This window comes from Ceratina calcarata, unplaced genomic scaffold (genome assembly GCF_001652005.2).
Source record: "Ceratina calcarata isolate Rehan_Ccalc_2016 unplaced genomic scaffold, ASM165200v1 scaffold332.2, whole genome shotgun sequence".
In the NCBI taxonomy this organism is placed as follows: Eukaryota; Metazoa; Arthropoda; class Insecta; order Hymenoptera; family Apidae; genus Ceratina; species Ceratina calcarata.
This window is the reverse complement of record NW_017155951.1, coordinates 74,950-88,752: the sequence shown is the minus strand read 5'-3', so window position 1 is coordinate 88,752 and position 13,803 is coordinate 74,950. Positions and strand designations below refer to the sequence as shown.

General features: G+C 36.3%; 4 protein-coding genes across 4 annotated transcripts in view; 2 read left to right on the top strand and 2 right to left on the bottom strand.

The window, feature by feature from the left end:
• LOC108624845 (sodium-coupled monocarboxylate transporter 1-like) overlaps window positions 1-2,862 on the bottom strand; it is a 3,282-nt gene extending 420 nt beyond the window's left edge. The window contains exons 1-12 of the mRNA XM_018024403.2: window positions 2,538-2,862; window positions 2,046-2,368; window positions 1,740-1,954; window positions 1,604-1,655; window positions 1,459-1,526; window positions 1,218-1,372; window positions 989-1,129; window positions 796-904; window positions 497-606; window positions 242-428; window positions 95-181; window positions 5-17 (exon numbers count right to left, since the gene is read on the bottom strand). Coding sequence (XP_017879892.1) covers window positions 5-17; window positions 95-181; window positions 242-428; window positions 497-606; window positions 796-904; window positions 989-1,129; window positions 1,218-1,372; window positions 1,459-1,526; window positions 1,604-1,655; window positions 1,740-1,954; window positions 2,046-2,307 — 1,399 coding nt within the window. The 5' untranslated portion in view covers window positions 2,308-2,368; window positions 2,538-2,862. The remainder of the gene's footprint in view (window positions 1-4; window positions 18-94; window positions 182-241; window positions 429-496; window positions 607-795; window positions 905-988; window positions 1,130-1,217; window positions 1,373-1,458; window positions 1,527-1,603; window positions 1,656-1,739; window positions 1,955-2,045; window positions 2,369-2,537) is intronic.
• A 376-nt stretch (window positions 2,863-3,238) lies between these two features.
• On the bottom strand, window positions 3,239-4,671 carry Prosbeta1 (proteasome beta1 subunit). The gene is made up of 5 exons (XM_018024414.2): window positions 4,452-4,671; window positions 4,095-4,162; window positions 3,885-4,016; window positions 3,532-3,806; window positions 3,239-3,459 (listed from the first exon to the last, which is right to left on the bottom strand). The coding sequence occupies exons 1-5, from the start codon at window positions 4,545-4,547 to the stop codon at window positions 3,332-3,334; spliced, it is 699 nt and encodes a 232-aa protein (XP_017879903.1). The 5' UTR covers window positions 4,548-4,671; the 3' UTR covers window positions 3,239-3,331.
• Window positions 4,672-4,963: 292 nt separating this feature from the next.
• On the top strand, window positions 4,964-10,972 carry rictor (rapamycin-insensitive companion of Tor). The gene is made up of 9 exons (XM_026813423.1): window positions 4,964-5,530; window positions 5,605-5,652; window positions 6,006-6,162; window positions 6,234-9,428; window positions 9,491-9,620; window positions 9,690-10,060; window positions 10,162-10,264; window positions 10,340-10,447; window positions 10,517-10,972. The coding sequence occupies exons 1-9, from the start codon at window positions 5,470-5,472 to the stop codon at window positions 10,892-10,894; spliced, it is 4,551 nt and encodes a 1,516-aa protein (XP_026669224.1). The 5' UTR covers window positions 4,964-5,469; the 3' UTR covers window positions 10,895-10,972.
• Window positions 10,973-11,784: 812 nt separating this feature from the next.
• On the top strand, window positions 11,785-13,629 carry Gmer (GDP-L-fucose synthase-like protein). Its single transcript, XM_018024413.2, has 7 exons — window positions 11,785-11,963; window positions 12,161-12,309; window positions 12,389-12,503; window positions 12,580-12,708; window positions 12,794-13,007; window positions 13,082-13,219; window positions 13,299-13,629. Exons 2-7 carry the CDS (start codon window positions 12,173-12,175, stop codon window positions 13,532-13,534), a joined length of 969 nt encoding a protein of 322 aa, XP_017879902.1. The 5' UTR covers window positions 11,785-11,963; window positions 12,161-12,172; the 3' UTR covers window positions 13,535-13,629.
• The last annotated feature ends 174 nt before the right edge of the window (window positions 13,630-13,803 follow it).

Here is a 13,803-nt window from a genome sequence, read left to right as displayed (position 1 = left end):
CCACCTATCAGAGCACCCTGTATTTTGTTTTAAAATTACAAATGCTGTATATACACGTTGTAATATTTTCTCTTCATATTGAAGTTTCACGTACTTTAGCATTTATCCAGGGCAACAAGACACCCATGCTGAATATTCCAAGAGATGGTCCACTTGCAATGGAACTTAAGGTCGTAGTCAACTGAAACAGATTTTATTTCGAATAAACGTTTTATTTAATTAAATTGTGTACGTATATTACCTGCAACACGTGAGACTCTGTTTTTTCAACGACGAATACAAGCGCTACACAGATTATTCCGAGAGTAACCACTATGATTTTCACTAAACGATCCTCACTTTTGGGAGAAAAAGGCGTCTTTCTGAATGGTTTAATGAAATCTTCTAACACTACCGCGGCCATAGAATTCAAGCCAGTCGATAAAGAACTAAAGCAAGGAAATTGATCGATATTTAGTCTTTTATTATTAACCATTCTCTGGATTACGTGAATTACCTTAATGCTGCGCTAAATACTCCGGCAACAAAGAGACCTGGAAGGCCCGGAAATTCACTTAATACATTCATAACGAGTAGTGGCAACAACTGATCCTTCGCAGTTACTAACTGTGTAAGAAAGATACATATTGTTTAAAAATATTCCGCCAAAATTGTAAGATTTATGTAAAATGCAATTTTATGTAAAATGCAAATAATAAAATATCATATAATTTCCATAAACATGAGATCTTTCTATTATTTCTAGTTCGCGGTATATACCGTTGAATTAGAGTACAAGGGAAGTCTGATCATTACCTTCGTTGTAAGTGGATCACATACATGGTACCATGCATATATTAACATTCCAGCGTAGCCGCATATTCCTATTAAAATCAAGACTCCGATTGTAAAAGTCCAAAGCGCTCTGAAACGTTTACTTTTACTCTACATTATCGAACACATCGGTAATCTACGAATAATATAATTGGAAGAGGAATAATTAACGTACCTTCTAGCGGATTTTAACGTGGGCAATGAAAGGTATCGTTGTATCATGTTCTGATTGAGAGCGGATATTTGCAACCAATGAAAGAAACCACCTATTACGAGGGACCAGATCGTATGCCTCGTTAGAGGACTCCAATCTGACCTAATTGAAAATTTATGCGATGTATAATTTTATTAACAGTGCTCACTGTAATGGACATTGAAGTTATAAATATTTATTTTTCTCTTACGAGGGGAATTCAAGTCTTCCAGATTCTAAATTTCTCCTTATTACTAACGCCCATCCCCCTACATCGGATGTACCCTTGACAATAATTAACAGCATAGAACCGAACATTATGAATGTCTGAATAAAATCTGTCCATACTACTGCCCGTATGCCGCCCTGATAAATAGAATGCGAGTTAATTTTAATTGTACTTCTAATGATAATTTTTTAAGTGATGGCAATCATTTAGATTCGTTTCTTACCACGCACGTATAAAAAATGCACACGATACAAACGAACGGAGTTACTACATGTATATTCACGCCTGTGACTGTAAATAAATATATAATTGCATATATTAATTTTACGTGTGATTTTATTAGAAATTACTCGATAAGCGTCCAATACCTTGATTGAAAGCTAACGCTGGCACGTAAATAACAATAGGAAGCCACGTTATCTGAAAAATTAATTCACCGCGTTTGTGTGACAGAAACTTTGGAGTTAATTGAAGTATATGAAATAAAAATGGAATTGAACTCACGATGCCGATCGCGAACAGTATCGAGCCTAGAGTTCTAATTTTCCTATCGAACCGCTTTTCGAGATATTCGTAAGTGGTTGTAAGTTTGAGCTCATGAAAAATCGGCAAATAGACTGCAGACATTACGAAAGCGACGATAACTGTGCCGACACCAACAAAAAGGTAACTGGTACCGTGCACATAAACTTCTGTTGGTGTACCCAGCAATGAAATACCTATTATAATAAAAGAGACGAAATACTTTTGCTCCTATTAACAATATAAAATAATCAGTAGTCTTAGAAATTATTACAAACGAAATCGTACCAGATATGAAAGTGGCTATTAGACTTAAACTGACTGGAAGCGTTTTCATGTTCCTACCACCGACGAGATATTCAGCTATTCCGGATGATTTCTTAATAAAGCCGAAATAAATGCCAATAAAGCCGCAACTGACTAACATCAATGCAAAAACCGCGTAGTCCCACATGCCAAAGCTTCGCATCATTTCGCTAACTTCCTGCACCGTCGGCGTGTCTTGCGACCAGTTCGGCTGACGGTCCTCTGAGATACTTTCCGCGGTCATTTTATTGCAGAATGGAATTTTGCAATCCTTTTCAAAGCCGTTTTAAATTATAAAGTAAATCCTTGGAGAAATAAAAATCAATGTTAAATAATGATATATAACTAACAATAAATTATCCTTCCCGTGGAAAGCTCTAACAGTTTTATATAGTAACGCGAGGAAATCGAAAAACACGGAAAGTAAAGCTTAAGGATGTTCTTGATTAATATGATTATAAAACTGGCACTTACCTTAATTTCCGTATTAATTTTTTAATCCATTGAAATTATGATCAACTGCATGTCAACAAATTTTTCGCTATTTCATATCAAATAAATTTGCAATTTAAAAGAAATATCGATTTGAGATCCGTATCGAACGGTCAAATGTAAAAAACGTTCTGCACGCTCGACGTAACACTCCAGGAAAATATAAATCTTTTCACATTGAACAGAATATTAAATTATTATATTATATGAGAGTTATTAATGTATGACACGAAAAATTGTAGTGGATATCACGGAAGACCGACCGCAGCTAGCGTGACAGGTCATTTGATAGGAGCCAAAAGCATGAAGCGGCTCGATCTGATTGCACACATCACGATTGTGCCATTGTGACAATTTTCTCATTAAACCAACAATGGACATTAAGTACGGAGTTAAAACGACCGGGTATATGCCACTGTGAATCGTAAGTGGATAATGCGACCTAAATATAGTGATAGTTGTGTAGATGTGTTTGATCATATTGGTGATCGCACTTCAACCAAGTTCCTCAATGATTTTCGGGTGTGAGTGTCATCTGTTAATAAGGTATTCAGGAGTACTACAATCGATAGCATGGCCTTATATAATACTAGGAGTTATTTAAGGAACGCGCAAGTGGATAATATGATTTTTAGGATAGAAGACTTTCAGTTCTTTTTTTTTAATAAATAAATGTATACACGTTTCAGCATATATTTTTTAATTTAATTAAGAAACAAAATGTAATTGATACAAGATTTTAAAAAATACAGAATAATTCCCTTCGATTCTAGTTTTTACCCTTCATAGAAGCGTGGCAAATCATTGCCTAATATAACGTTCCTCTCCACTCCTTTCTCTGTAATAACTCCAGTTCGGATAACACCACCGCTGCTACCATCACGAGACATTGCTAAGGCCAGTGCTGTAAAAATAAGAGAGTGTAATAAATACAAAGTTATTAAATTTCTGTTTTTGAAATGTATTGAATTCTTACTGGATTCAACTAATTTGAGACATTCATCCTTGGTCATATTTGGTTTATACTGGGAATCCATGTAACCGTAAACATAAGTTGAACCAGAGCCTCCAATGGAAATTGGTTGTCGTACGCACATACCACCTAGTGGAATACTATAAACTTGTCCACCTTTACGACTGTCCCACCCTGCCACCAAAATTCCTGCCATTAAAGAATCTCTGTAGTTGTAACATAATTCACGGAAAACATTCGCTGCTGTTTCAACTAAGGGTTCCATCCCTAATTCCACCCTGTAAAAGTTAAACCAATGCACATTTTTATCAGCGGCTTTTAAAAAAGGCAATGAAGCAGAGAGTACATGTACTTACTTATGTAAACTCAAATGGTATGAAACTATATCAGTAATAGCTTGAGTATCTGCTGCAGAGCCAGAGCGACAACAGTAGATGTAATCTGTAACTTTGGTCAGCTTATCGGCGAAACGGTTGGAGATATATGCCCTACAACAATCAATTATATAGTTAATAACAATATGATTATTATGTTATTATTGAAAAAATGATTGTAATATAGCGTACCCTGTGGTTGCTCTAGAATCTGCTCCAATCACTACTCCCCCATCGAATTCACACGCCATGATTGACGTCTAATTAATAAATTAATTATTAGATACATGTATTCATAAATTCTTCGTAGATATTATATTGGAACATAAAAAACCATTGTTTGGAAACAAAGTAAAGTTAATTACAATCACATACAAATACACAACACATACATACATCATACATAATTATTTCATTTTACATAAAATAAAGAAATATAATACTATAAGTTATTACTTTTATTTTGAATTTTCATTCATGAAATCTCTAAGGTTTGCAATGTCATTCTAACCTAAAAACATATTAACGTCAATAGTTGTTGAAACTTACTCCTGTACTTTGTTCCGAAGAAATCCAATCCGGAACTAAATTGTTGTCAACTAAACCTACGTTAGGTTGAACCAAATTATCCATCATGTATGCCATTTTTTTAAATTTCAACAGGTTCTTCTGAACACCGCTTGTTTCACTCTTCAGCTTGAAGCCTTAAAGCGCTTGAAGCCAGTGCGCTTGAAGCTACTAATTGCTTGCGACTACGTATCAGCATAGGGTTAGTGTATCGTGTATGTATAAAAGGTTGAGGAGGGAAATCGGATCGGAATAGCTTTTTTATATCAATACGATGTCATTCTGTGTGCATATAAAATTTAAAAATTCTGATAAAACCACGAGTAACTGTGTCCATTCATTTGTATATTACTAAAAATTATCTTTAGTTTATTATTATTTTTACTTCTGCTGTAATCCATATCCTAACATTGCTGCATTATTTTATGTGCGATAGCAAGTTGAAGGTATCAAATATAGACTTTTTATAGATAAAATTATATTTATTTCTTTATATACTAGCATTGATCCTCATATGAACCAATTAAACTATTATAATAATAGTAAATGCATTATGAGTCAAATATAATTTCACTTCACTCGCTGTACAACGAGAAATATAATACATCATAATTTCAAAGATAAATAAACCTTCAAATGTTTATATATTATAAGTATTTGAGAATGAAGTAACAAGAAATGTACAGTTTCCAAGATGTAACATGAGATTCGAGAAAAAAAGCACATTATATTACATTCTCTTGCTGATTGCATATCTACCGTGACTATTGCAACTTGCAACTTTCTCAGGTGCCTATAATTTTCCCGAAGAGTGCGGTACGTCGAGTGCAACGTTCTCATGTAACAGTTGACTCGTATTACGCTTGATTTATCAGTAGTGCATTTGTAGTGCTTCGGGGTTCGGGTTAACAGTGAGAATGACATATAACATGCAAAAGGCTCGTAGTAACAATCGGACAAAAAGTGTTGATTGTGATCGTGGGTAGCAGCCGGTAAAGAAATGGCAATTTCTGCTTGGATGATTTGGGGTAGGAGCCTTCGTACGAGCAGATCTCATCGAAGTACGTTGAAAATTGGTTGCCAATTAGTTTATTTCGAGAGTACAACATTTCCTATTTTTGTACTATTTTTACAGGCCGCCAAGACAGCGAAGACAGCTGTGTGCAACTTGATCTGTCAAGAGGTTAGTAACCTAACCTGTAACTTGCAACTTTGTAAAACATGCATACTCTGATAACACGAGACTACCTCGCAGTGGTCTACGATTATATGTGCATGTTTATCGTTGTTTGCATCGTCTAGAGTGATAGGTGTCTCTTTTACGAAGTACAAGAATGTAACTTTCAAAGTAGTACAAGAAATTTTTAAATTATAAATACAAATTTGTATATTTAACTTTGACATTTGCAATTTGTTAAACTAGTAGTAGTAAGAAGATTGTTCCATTATATTCTTGTCCTTACAATGACAGAAATATTTGCTGATTGTCCTTTTATTAAAAAAATTAATTTATTTTGAACATGGATTATTTCACAGGATTAAGGGAAAATGTGAAAGAAGTTTTGACCAATCTTTGTCAACGTGAAAATGTTCCAAGTGTAAAAAAGTTAGCTTATCTTAATGCTATTGTTAAATTAATTAGTGAAAATGATTCAGCAGATTATGGGTATTCCCTCAATAATATCCTTTGCTGGTAAGGTTTAAGAATATTTATTACAAGCAGTAAAAGCATGCTATATTATTATATAATGCATTTTTTTATAGTTTACGACTTGGACTTGTTCATGAAGCGACACAAGTTCGTGCAGCTGCACTACGTGCTGTACGATATATGCTCAAGAAAGAACAAGATGTTGTTACAATTAATAAATTACAATATCCATACTTCGTGGCTAGAAGTATGGATATCAATTTACGGAACGAAATGGAAAGAATGCAAGCACTCAGACTTGTTCGAAGGATTTTAGTATTAGCTCCAAAACATTTTAGTCCTATTTTAGCAAGATCTTTAATAAGTTTAACAAATGGCGGAGTTGAAGAAAAAGATGGGACACTTCGAGTATTTCTAGCAACCCTTTGCGAGTTGGGTGTTTTAAATCCGAATTTGTTAATCAGTTGTGGAGGAGTCGGTGCCCTCGCAAGAGCTGCCATGACTGGACAAAGCCCTACTGTAATTGAATCTGTTGTAGGAGTCTTACTAAAATTATTAAATACTCCTGATACCAGGAGTACTGTTTCCCTTTTATGTTTTGCAGCTCCCTATTGCGAGTTGCACTCTGCAAATATAAATAAGTCAAAAGAAGAAAAAGACCGATTTGTGTCAAGCAAATTAGCACTATTAAGTATTTTAAGATCGTATTCTGGATTTTTACATTTTTGTCGACCTGACGATAATTCAGGATTGAAAGCTATAGCAGATATGCTGTATGTCGAACAACTTGAAGTAAGAGGTGCTGTTTTAGAATTACTTTATGAGCTGTTGGATTTACCTTTGCCTACTTGGACAGATGAACCTGATGTTGCTTTGGCAGCAGTAGATCCCAATAGAGCTCGTGATTCTTGGAAACTGTCGGAAGGTTTCGTCGCAGCTGAGGGAAAGCATATTCTGCCATCTTTATCATCACGTTGCCCAAATATTACAGAAATACACTTATCATTATTAGTTTATGCTCTACTGGAATGTGGTCTACATCGCGCTCTAGCAGAGACGATAGTTTCTACTGACACTTTCATCTCTGTACGTGCAGCTGTATTATTGGGCGCATTATTACATCTCGCACATTCTCTTCTGCCCTCTGAAGTGTGCGATCTAACACCACCTTTACCAAATTTATTGGAACATGCAAGCACTGGAAAACATCAAGCTCTAGCAGCTGTTACCATTCTGGAACGGATGCACACTATGATGCGACGAAGACCAGCACCTGCGAGTCTGTTTCTTGATAAAATCTTACAAGCTGGTACTTGGTTAAGGCCAACATTTCCAAAGCGTCAACGAACGTCTAGTAGACATTGGCTGCGCAGAGAATCACCTACCACGCCTCTTTTGAAAGATGCTCAAGTCCTCAGTTCTAAAGATGCTCTTGCATGGAATTGGCCAGTAATACGATCTATATTACGCTCACGGGAGGATACAGGACGAATACTACACGATTCAGACCACAGATTATTTATGAAAAGACTTGTACGCTATTTTAAACCATGTTCAAACGGCTACAGTAGAATTGAGTTAGCGACAAATGCTAATTTGGCACGGGAGGCGACATTAGCTGGTTGTGACTTGTTGAATTGCTTGCTGGAAATTCCTGAACCTGAGAGTACAAAATTATTATTTGAATTAATTGCAGATATTGACGAGCAAATTTCTTGCATCCGAACAGCTCAATCCGCTCACGAGTGCTTATTTTCGCCTCGACATATGTCTACTACATGTTGTCAAAAGTATTTTCTTTTTCTTGGACAGCTGAGTCATTCAGCAAAGGGAACTAGGATTCTAAAAGAATATCAACTATTAGGAAAACTACAAGATTTGGCTCTGGCTACTAATCACGACTGTTACGTTAAACTTATACTATCAAGCTTAGACTATTCTAGGGATGGACCTAATAGAAAAATATTTACAAAGATTATTACGGAAGCGACGTTAGACAGTACACGTCTATATGCTACACAGTTCCTTCGACTGATACTCAGAGCCAGAATGGCCGATGCCTATAATTGGGCAATAACATTATTGTCAGAAAGGCTATCAGATTCCAATAAAGTTGTAGCCTTAACTGCGTTAGAGGCATTACACGAAGCGTGCGAGGAACCGGAGTATTTAGAAGCTTTATTGCAGCGAGGAAGCCAATCTCGAGACTGGGATAAATGGCTTGAGGAATTAGGGGATAAAGGCTATTTGCTAAAAATTCGATTGTACTCTCTTCACCAAGGTTTCACCACGCTTTCGTCGCCTGCGGAAGAATTAGAAAAATGGATCAGCCCGGGAGGTTTTGCAGAGAGATACGTTGGCTTAATAGAAGGCGAAATACATGATTCATTGACCCGTCGTCAAAGGAACGAAACAGGAAATTATCATAGAAGAACAACTAACGTCCCCATGACACCACACAATATTTTTATTCTACCACATTTAATAGGTCAATTAGCGCAACACGATCTAGGCGTCCAACTATTGTTACGTCGAAATGTGATACAGCGCTTTACTCGAGTTGTTCAAAGATTTAGACTCGAATACGGTAACAGAGATTCCGAGTCGAACTCAAGGTGTACCAAAACTAACCGATCCGTGATCGACGATCCTTACGCGATGTCTGAGGAGTCCGGTACAGATGAAACAGTAGAATCAAATAGACTCGAAACAATAATGGATTCCGAGATTATGGAGAGTGCGGATGCGTGTTATCCGCAGAAGGTTGACTCTTTGGTCGATGTACGACGGAAGACAAGTCTTGATGATTCTAGACGAACCACTCCAGAACGGAGTTGGAGATTGGAGCCTGAATCTCGGGAAGATCAAATCTCCAATTTACAGAAAAGAATTCTAAAAGTAAAATCCGCGCTATGGTCGCTCGGACACATGGGGACCTCGGCAGCAGGAGTAGAACAGTTGAATCATTTAGGAATTATAGAATTATTAACTTCCATGGCAGAGACGTGTCCGTATTACGTTGTACGAGCTACAGCTATGTACTCTCTCAGTCTCATCGGCACTACTCGTGCAGGTGCAGATGCACTGGCATCTTACGATTGGCCATGTGTCAGACATAGACGTGGTGATCATTGGCCAGTACTTCCTCCTACGAGCAGACATACAGCACCGAGTCCGATTCCTATACAACGCCATCACCGGAGTCTCAGTGATGGCAAACCTGAACTACCCGAACCAATAGCACGAAGAACCAGAAACCGATCTGAAAGCGCAGCCACGGATCTCGAAGCTAGACGCTATGCTTTACCGTAAGGATTCTAAATAATTTCACTGGATCGTAAATAATTCCTACTAGCATTGCATTTTACAGAGAGAGGGGAGAAACTCCGAGTCCTGTTTCAAGTATTCAAAGATTAAGCCAACAAGATGCTGAAGGGTATGCAAGACTTCGTAGTTTACAACGTCATCGGAGGCCGAGTTATTCTCAAAGTAGTTTGGAGGCAAGTGTTTAAATTTTGATTTTTCATTTATCAGCAACAATGTCATTAAACGAATATATTTTATTTTAGATGTATAGCTTAGACGGTCGACTGTCATTACAAAGCTTATCCGAATTTGATTCGTCCCGTACCTGGATTACGGATCAAGTACTCACTCCAACGCCGCCACCTCCTGAGGATAGTAATGATAAGTTATATTACTTGGGTATCGCCCTTCCAAAGAGACTCATCACTATTTTTCCGGAACTACCACACGCATCGGTTCCAACTATAACTCTGGATGAGGCACCTAAATCTGATATAGAAACGATTGAAGTAGACGAAGAGTCGAGTTCAGAATGTGATGTAGACGCAGAGCATTATCGTATATGTTTAGTCTGTTATCATGGTAAAAGTAACAATCGAGATGCGCTTCCTGAGAAAGACTTAAAGCTACAGAGGTAACACGAATTAACGATATAAAATGATGCACTATACAGTAAAATACAGTTGACTTTTCAAATGTATTAATTTTGATAACATTTATATCATTCAAATTCAGGAAAATACTTAGGCACGCACAACGGTTGGCAAACCCTGTATGGTATCGTAATAGCCGGCAAGCCTTGCTTAGACTGAGGCAATTACATTCAGAGAGATTTCAGGTATTTGTGAATGCAGTTTCTAAAGTCAGTAGATAATTTGTATTATTTATATCTAATTTTTTCTTTACATTGTAGGATATTTGTTTGTTTTCGGATGTAGCTGTTCGTTTAGGTAGTAACACATATAGATTGCCAGCACGACGATTTTTACAAGAGTTATTTCTAGATTCTAAATTTGAAGCAGTAAGTTTTTACAGCGAATCAGATAAAATGAAGAAATGTTTCGTTTTTAATTTGAATGTTGTAACGCAGCTTTATGAAGAAGCAGTTAACGTTTTAAAGCTGAACGATATCAATGACGAGAAACCACTACAATCGCCAAGTTCTACTTTGCCCGTGGCACTTGAACCCAATTCCCGTGTGCCTTCAGAAAGTAAGATCAACGGGCGACTTACAATTTCTGAGATTCAAGTAACACAGTTGGACGCAGTCACCGAAGAGGCCAGTGGCAATGCTTGCGCAGATCAGCAATGCAACAAAACGCAAGAGCCTCAGCGTAAATCAGAACGACGGAGCGACGAAAAAATAATAGCCGAAATTTTGAAGCCAGAGGAAAGGATACGTCTGTCAAAAAGTTCCGATAGATTGTTAAAAGTATCAGGTACAAACACTGCCATCAGCCTTGATTAACCACCAACAATGCAATTGTAAATATTTTGTACTAAAATAATTATGAAGTATGAAATAAATTACACTGCCAAAATTGAATTATGATCTAATACATTTCTGCGATTAATACATATATTGGAGACTTTAAATAAAATCCATTTTCCTCAATTTCTATTATGTACACAAAATATGAAAGTAACAAAATTATTATATTATGCATGTACAGGAAATTTGTATTTGAAAAATATGATTTTCTTCGTATGCTAGCAGATGGTGGCGAATGTTTATCGTATACCGTTGTATCCCATTCTGGATCCCTAACGGGGCCTGAAATGCGAACTGTGAGACAGAAGGCAGTCCGAAAATGATGCACGTGTACTATATTCATGACTGAATCCATTCATTCATTCAATCCATTGAGCTGCTACTGCTACCTGCTACCCATGGTGGCGATGGTGGCTGCTATCGCTGTTACCTGCTACAATTTTGCTTATAGGTATTCTTGTGGAGGGGAGATAAACTCATGACATGACCACTCATGACTGACAGGAACGGAACCATCCGTCTTGCATTTCTCTCAGATCGCTATCGCAGTTACTTTTTTCTACAGGAATTCATACTCCAATCAAGATAAAGCTCAATATCGCGTCCACACCAGAAATGCCAGTTTGAGGACGGAGCCAACGAGAATCACCCCTTCCACTTACGCACACTATCGCATCGTACCCGGTGCTCCGAGCTCGGTTTAAGTTCGGTTTAGTAGAGAGAGAAGGCGAAACATTAATCTGTCGCCCTTGCTTCTGATGCGTTAAGATCCGAGCGGCGCACAACCAACTGACGACGACTGATGTTTCGCCTTCTCTCTCTACTAAGCCGAACTTGATCCAAGCTCATAGCACACGGATACAGTGCGATAATATGCGTAAATAGGAGGGGTGATTCTCGTTGGCTTCCGTCCTCAAAGTGGCATTTGTGATCCACGCTGCAAGTGCAACTCGAGTCTTGATCATTAGCACTTTCAAATGTAACATCTGTGATATGTATGTGTCTTGATATCAAGAAATCCTTAGGTTCTCTTAATTGTTTACGTGTAAGTTGCATAAACAGAACATGCATAATGAATACAATGATAAGAGAACATTATTATTTCTAATTCAATTGACAAACCATATTCTTCATCATATTGCATAGTCTTGTATATAATGTGTTAATGTGTTTTGTTCACTTGTTACAATTAAAAAGGAACTAAAAGAGAATTGAAGTCTTACAATTTTTAATTCTGCATAGATTTAGTTAAACATGTCTGAAGGTGAGAAGATTGTACTAGTGACTGGTGGGACAGGATTAGTTGGTACAGCTATTCGGAATGTCATTGAGTCAAATAAAAATGAAAATGAGAAATGGATATTTGTAGGCTCCAAAGATGCAGATTTATGGTAACGTGATTATTGATTATCGAATTTCAATAAAATTATTGTTTGGCCAGGATATAAATGTCAACTGTTATATTTTCAGTGACAAACAAAGTACGGAGGAATTGTTTAAAAAACATAAGCCCACTCATGTTATTCACTTAGCAGCTATGGTTGGTGGCCTATTCCATAATATGGCACACAATTTGGATTTCTTGGTAAACAATAGCAACTTTCAGTATCTGGTATCTATTTACTATCATAATAATCAAAATGTATGTTACATATTTTTAGCGTAAAAATATTCATATGAATGACAACGTGCTGCAAACTGCTCATGAAAATGATGTTGTGAAAGTTGTATCATGTTTATCAACTTGCATATTTCCTGACAAAACAACATATCCTATTGACGAATCTATGGTAATAATGCACGCAATAGTTATACAATGTAGTCTGTAATACTAGCTTGATTTACTTTCAAAAATGTTTCTTTTTATATCATTAGGTACACAATGGACCACCCCATCCATCAAATTATGGTTATAGCTATGCCAAACGTCTTATAGATATTCAAAATAAAGGATATTACGAACAGTATGGTAGAATTTATACTAGCATCATTCCATGTAATGTGTTTGGTCCAAATGACAATTTCCAGCCTAGCGCCAGTCATGTTATACCTGGTTTAATGAGGAGGCTATACGATTTGATAAAAGATGGTATAAAATTAAATTATAATCAGTTGTAAATTGTTTAGGAAAACATTTTGTCAGAATTTTGTATGTTCTTTTAGGAAATACAGAAGACAAAGTATTTACTGTATTAGGTTCTGGTAAACCATTGAGGCAATTTATTTACAGTTTGGATTTAGCTAAGTTAATAATATGGGTACTGAGATCGTATGATTCTGTGGAGCCAATTATATTATCAGGTAAATAATGTAAAATATATAATACAATATCCATATACATAATTTCTAATTTTTACCAAATTAAATTTGTTCGATACAGTTGATGAATCACAAGAAGTTACAATTTCTCAAGTAGCAGAGGCAATTGCACAGGCTTTTAATTTCAAAGGGAAACTTGAACACGATCTGTCTGCAGCAGATGGACAATACAAAAAGACTGCGAGCAACGCTAAATTGCGCAAATATTTACCTGATTTTCAGTTTACACCATTTAATCAAGCCATTAAAGAAACTGTTGATTGGTACATAGCAAATTACGATCAAGCGAGAAATTAATTGAATATTTGGTTTATATTAAGTCTGGCTGTGTAAAATGAAAAGAAACGATGAGACAAACGACTATAAATATATGATGTATAATAATTAACGTATTATAAACATGTTGCGATATATATTTACTGAAATAATATTATACAATTTCAGGAGGAAACTGCATTAGAAATTGTATTTTTCAATTAATCACATACATTAAGTTATGATAATATGGATTAAAAACCAAAGACATATTAAAATCCTCTTACAAGTATATATTTTTGGAATAAATA

What these genes read in the sequence shown, in the direction of transcription:
- Prosbeta1 (XM_018024414.2), bottom strand. Translation starts at nt 4,547, where the DNA reads ATGGCATACATGATGGATAATTTGGTTCAACCTAACGTAGGTTTAGTT. An exon ending in GATTCTAGAGCAACCACAGG is followed by an intron (nt 4,017 to 4,094) that starts GTACGCTATATT and finishes TGATTGTTGTAG; the next exon opens with GGCATATATCTCCAACCGTT. An exon ending in TACCATTTGAGTTTACATAA is followed by an intron (nt 3,807 to 3,884) that starts GTAAGTACATGT and finishes TAACTTTTACAG; the next exon opens with GGTGGAATTAGGGATGGAAC.
- Gmer (XM_018024413.2), top strand. Translation starts at nt 12,173, where the DNA reads ATGTCTGAAGGTGAGAAGATTGTACTAGTGACTGGTGGGACAGGATTA. An exon ending in CACACAATTTGGATTTCTTG is followed by an intron (nt 12,504 to 12,579) that starts GTAAACAATAGC and finishes ACATATTTTTAG; the next exon opens with CGTAAAAATATTCATATGAA. An exon ending in ATCCTATTGACGAATCTATG is followed by an intron (nt 12,709 to 12,793) that starts GTAATAATGCAC and finishes TTATATCATTAG; the next exon opens with GTACACAATGGACCACCCCA.
- rictor (XM_026813423.1), top strand. Translation starts at nt 5,470, where the DNA reads ATGGCAATTTCTGCTTGGATGATTTGGGGTAGGAGCCTTCGTACGAGC. An exon ending in CTCAATAATATCCTTTGCTG is followed by an intron (nt 6,163 to 6,233) that starts GTAAGGTTTAAG and finishes ATTTTTTTATAG; the next exon opens with TTTACGACTTGGACTTGTTC. An exon ending in ATTCTCAAAGTAGTTTGGAG is followed by an intron (nt 9,621 to 9,689) that starts GCAAGTGTTTAA and finishes ATTTTATTTTAG; the next exon opens with ATGTATAGCTTAGACGGTCG.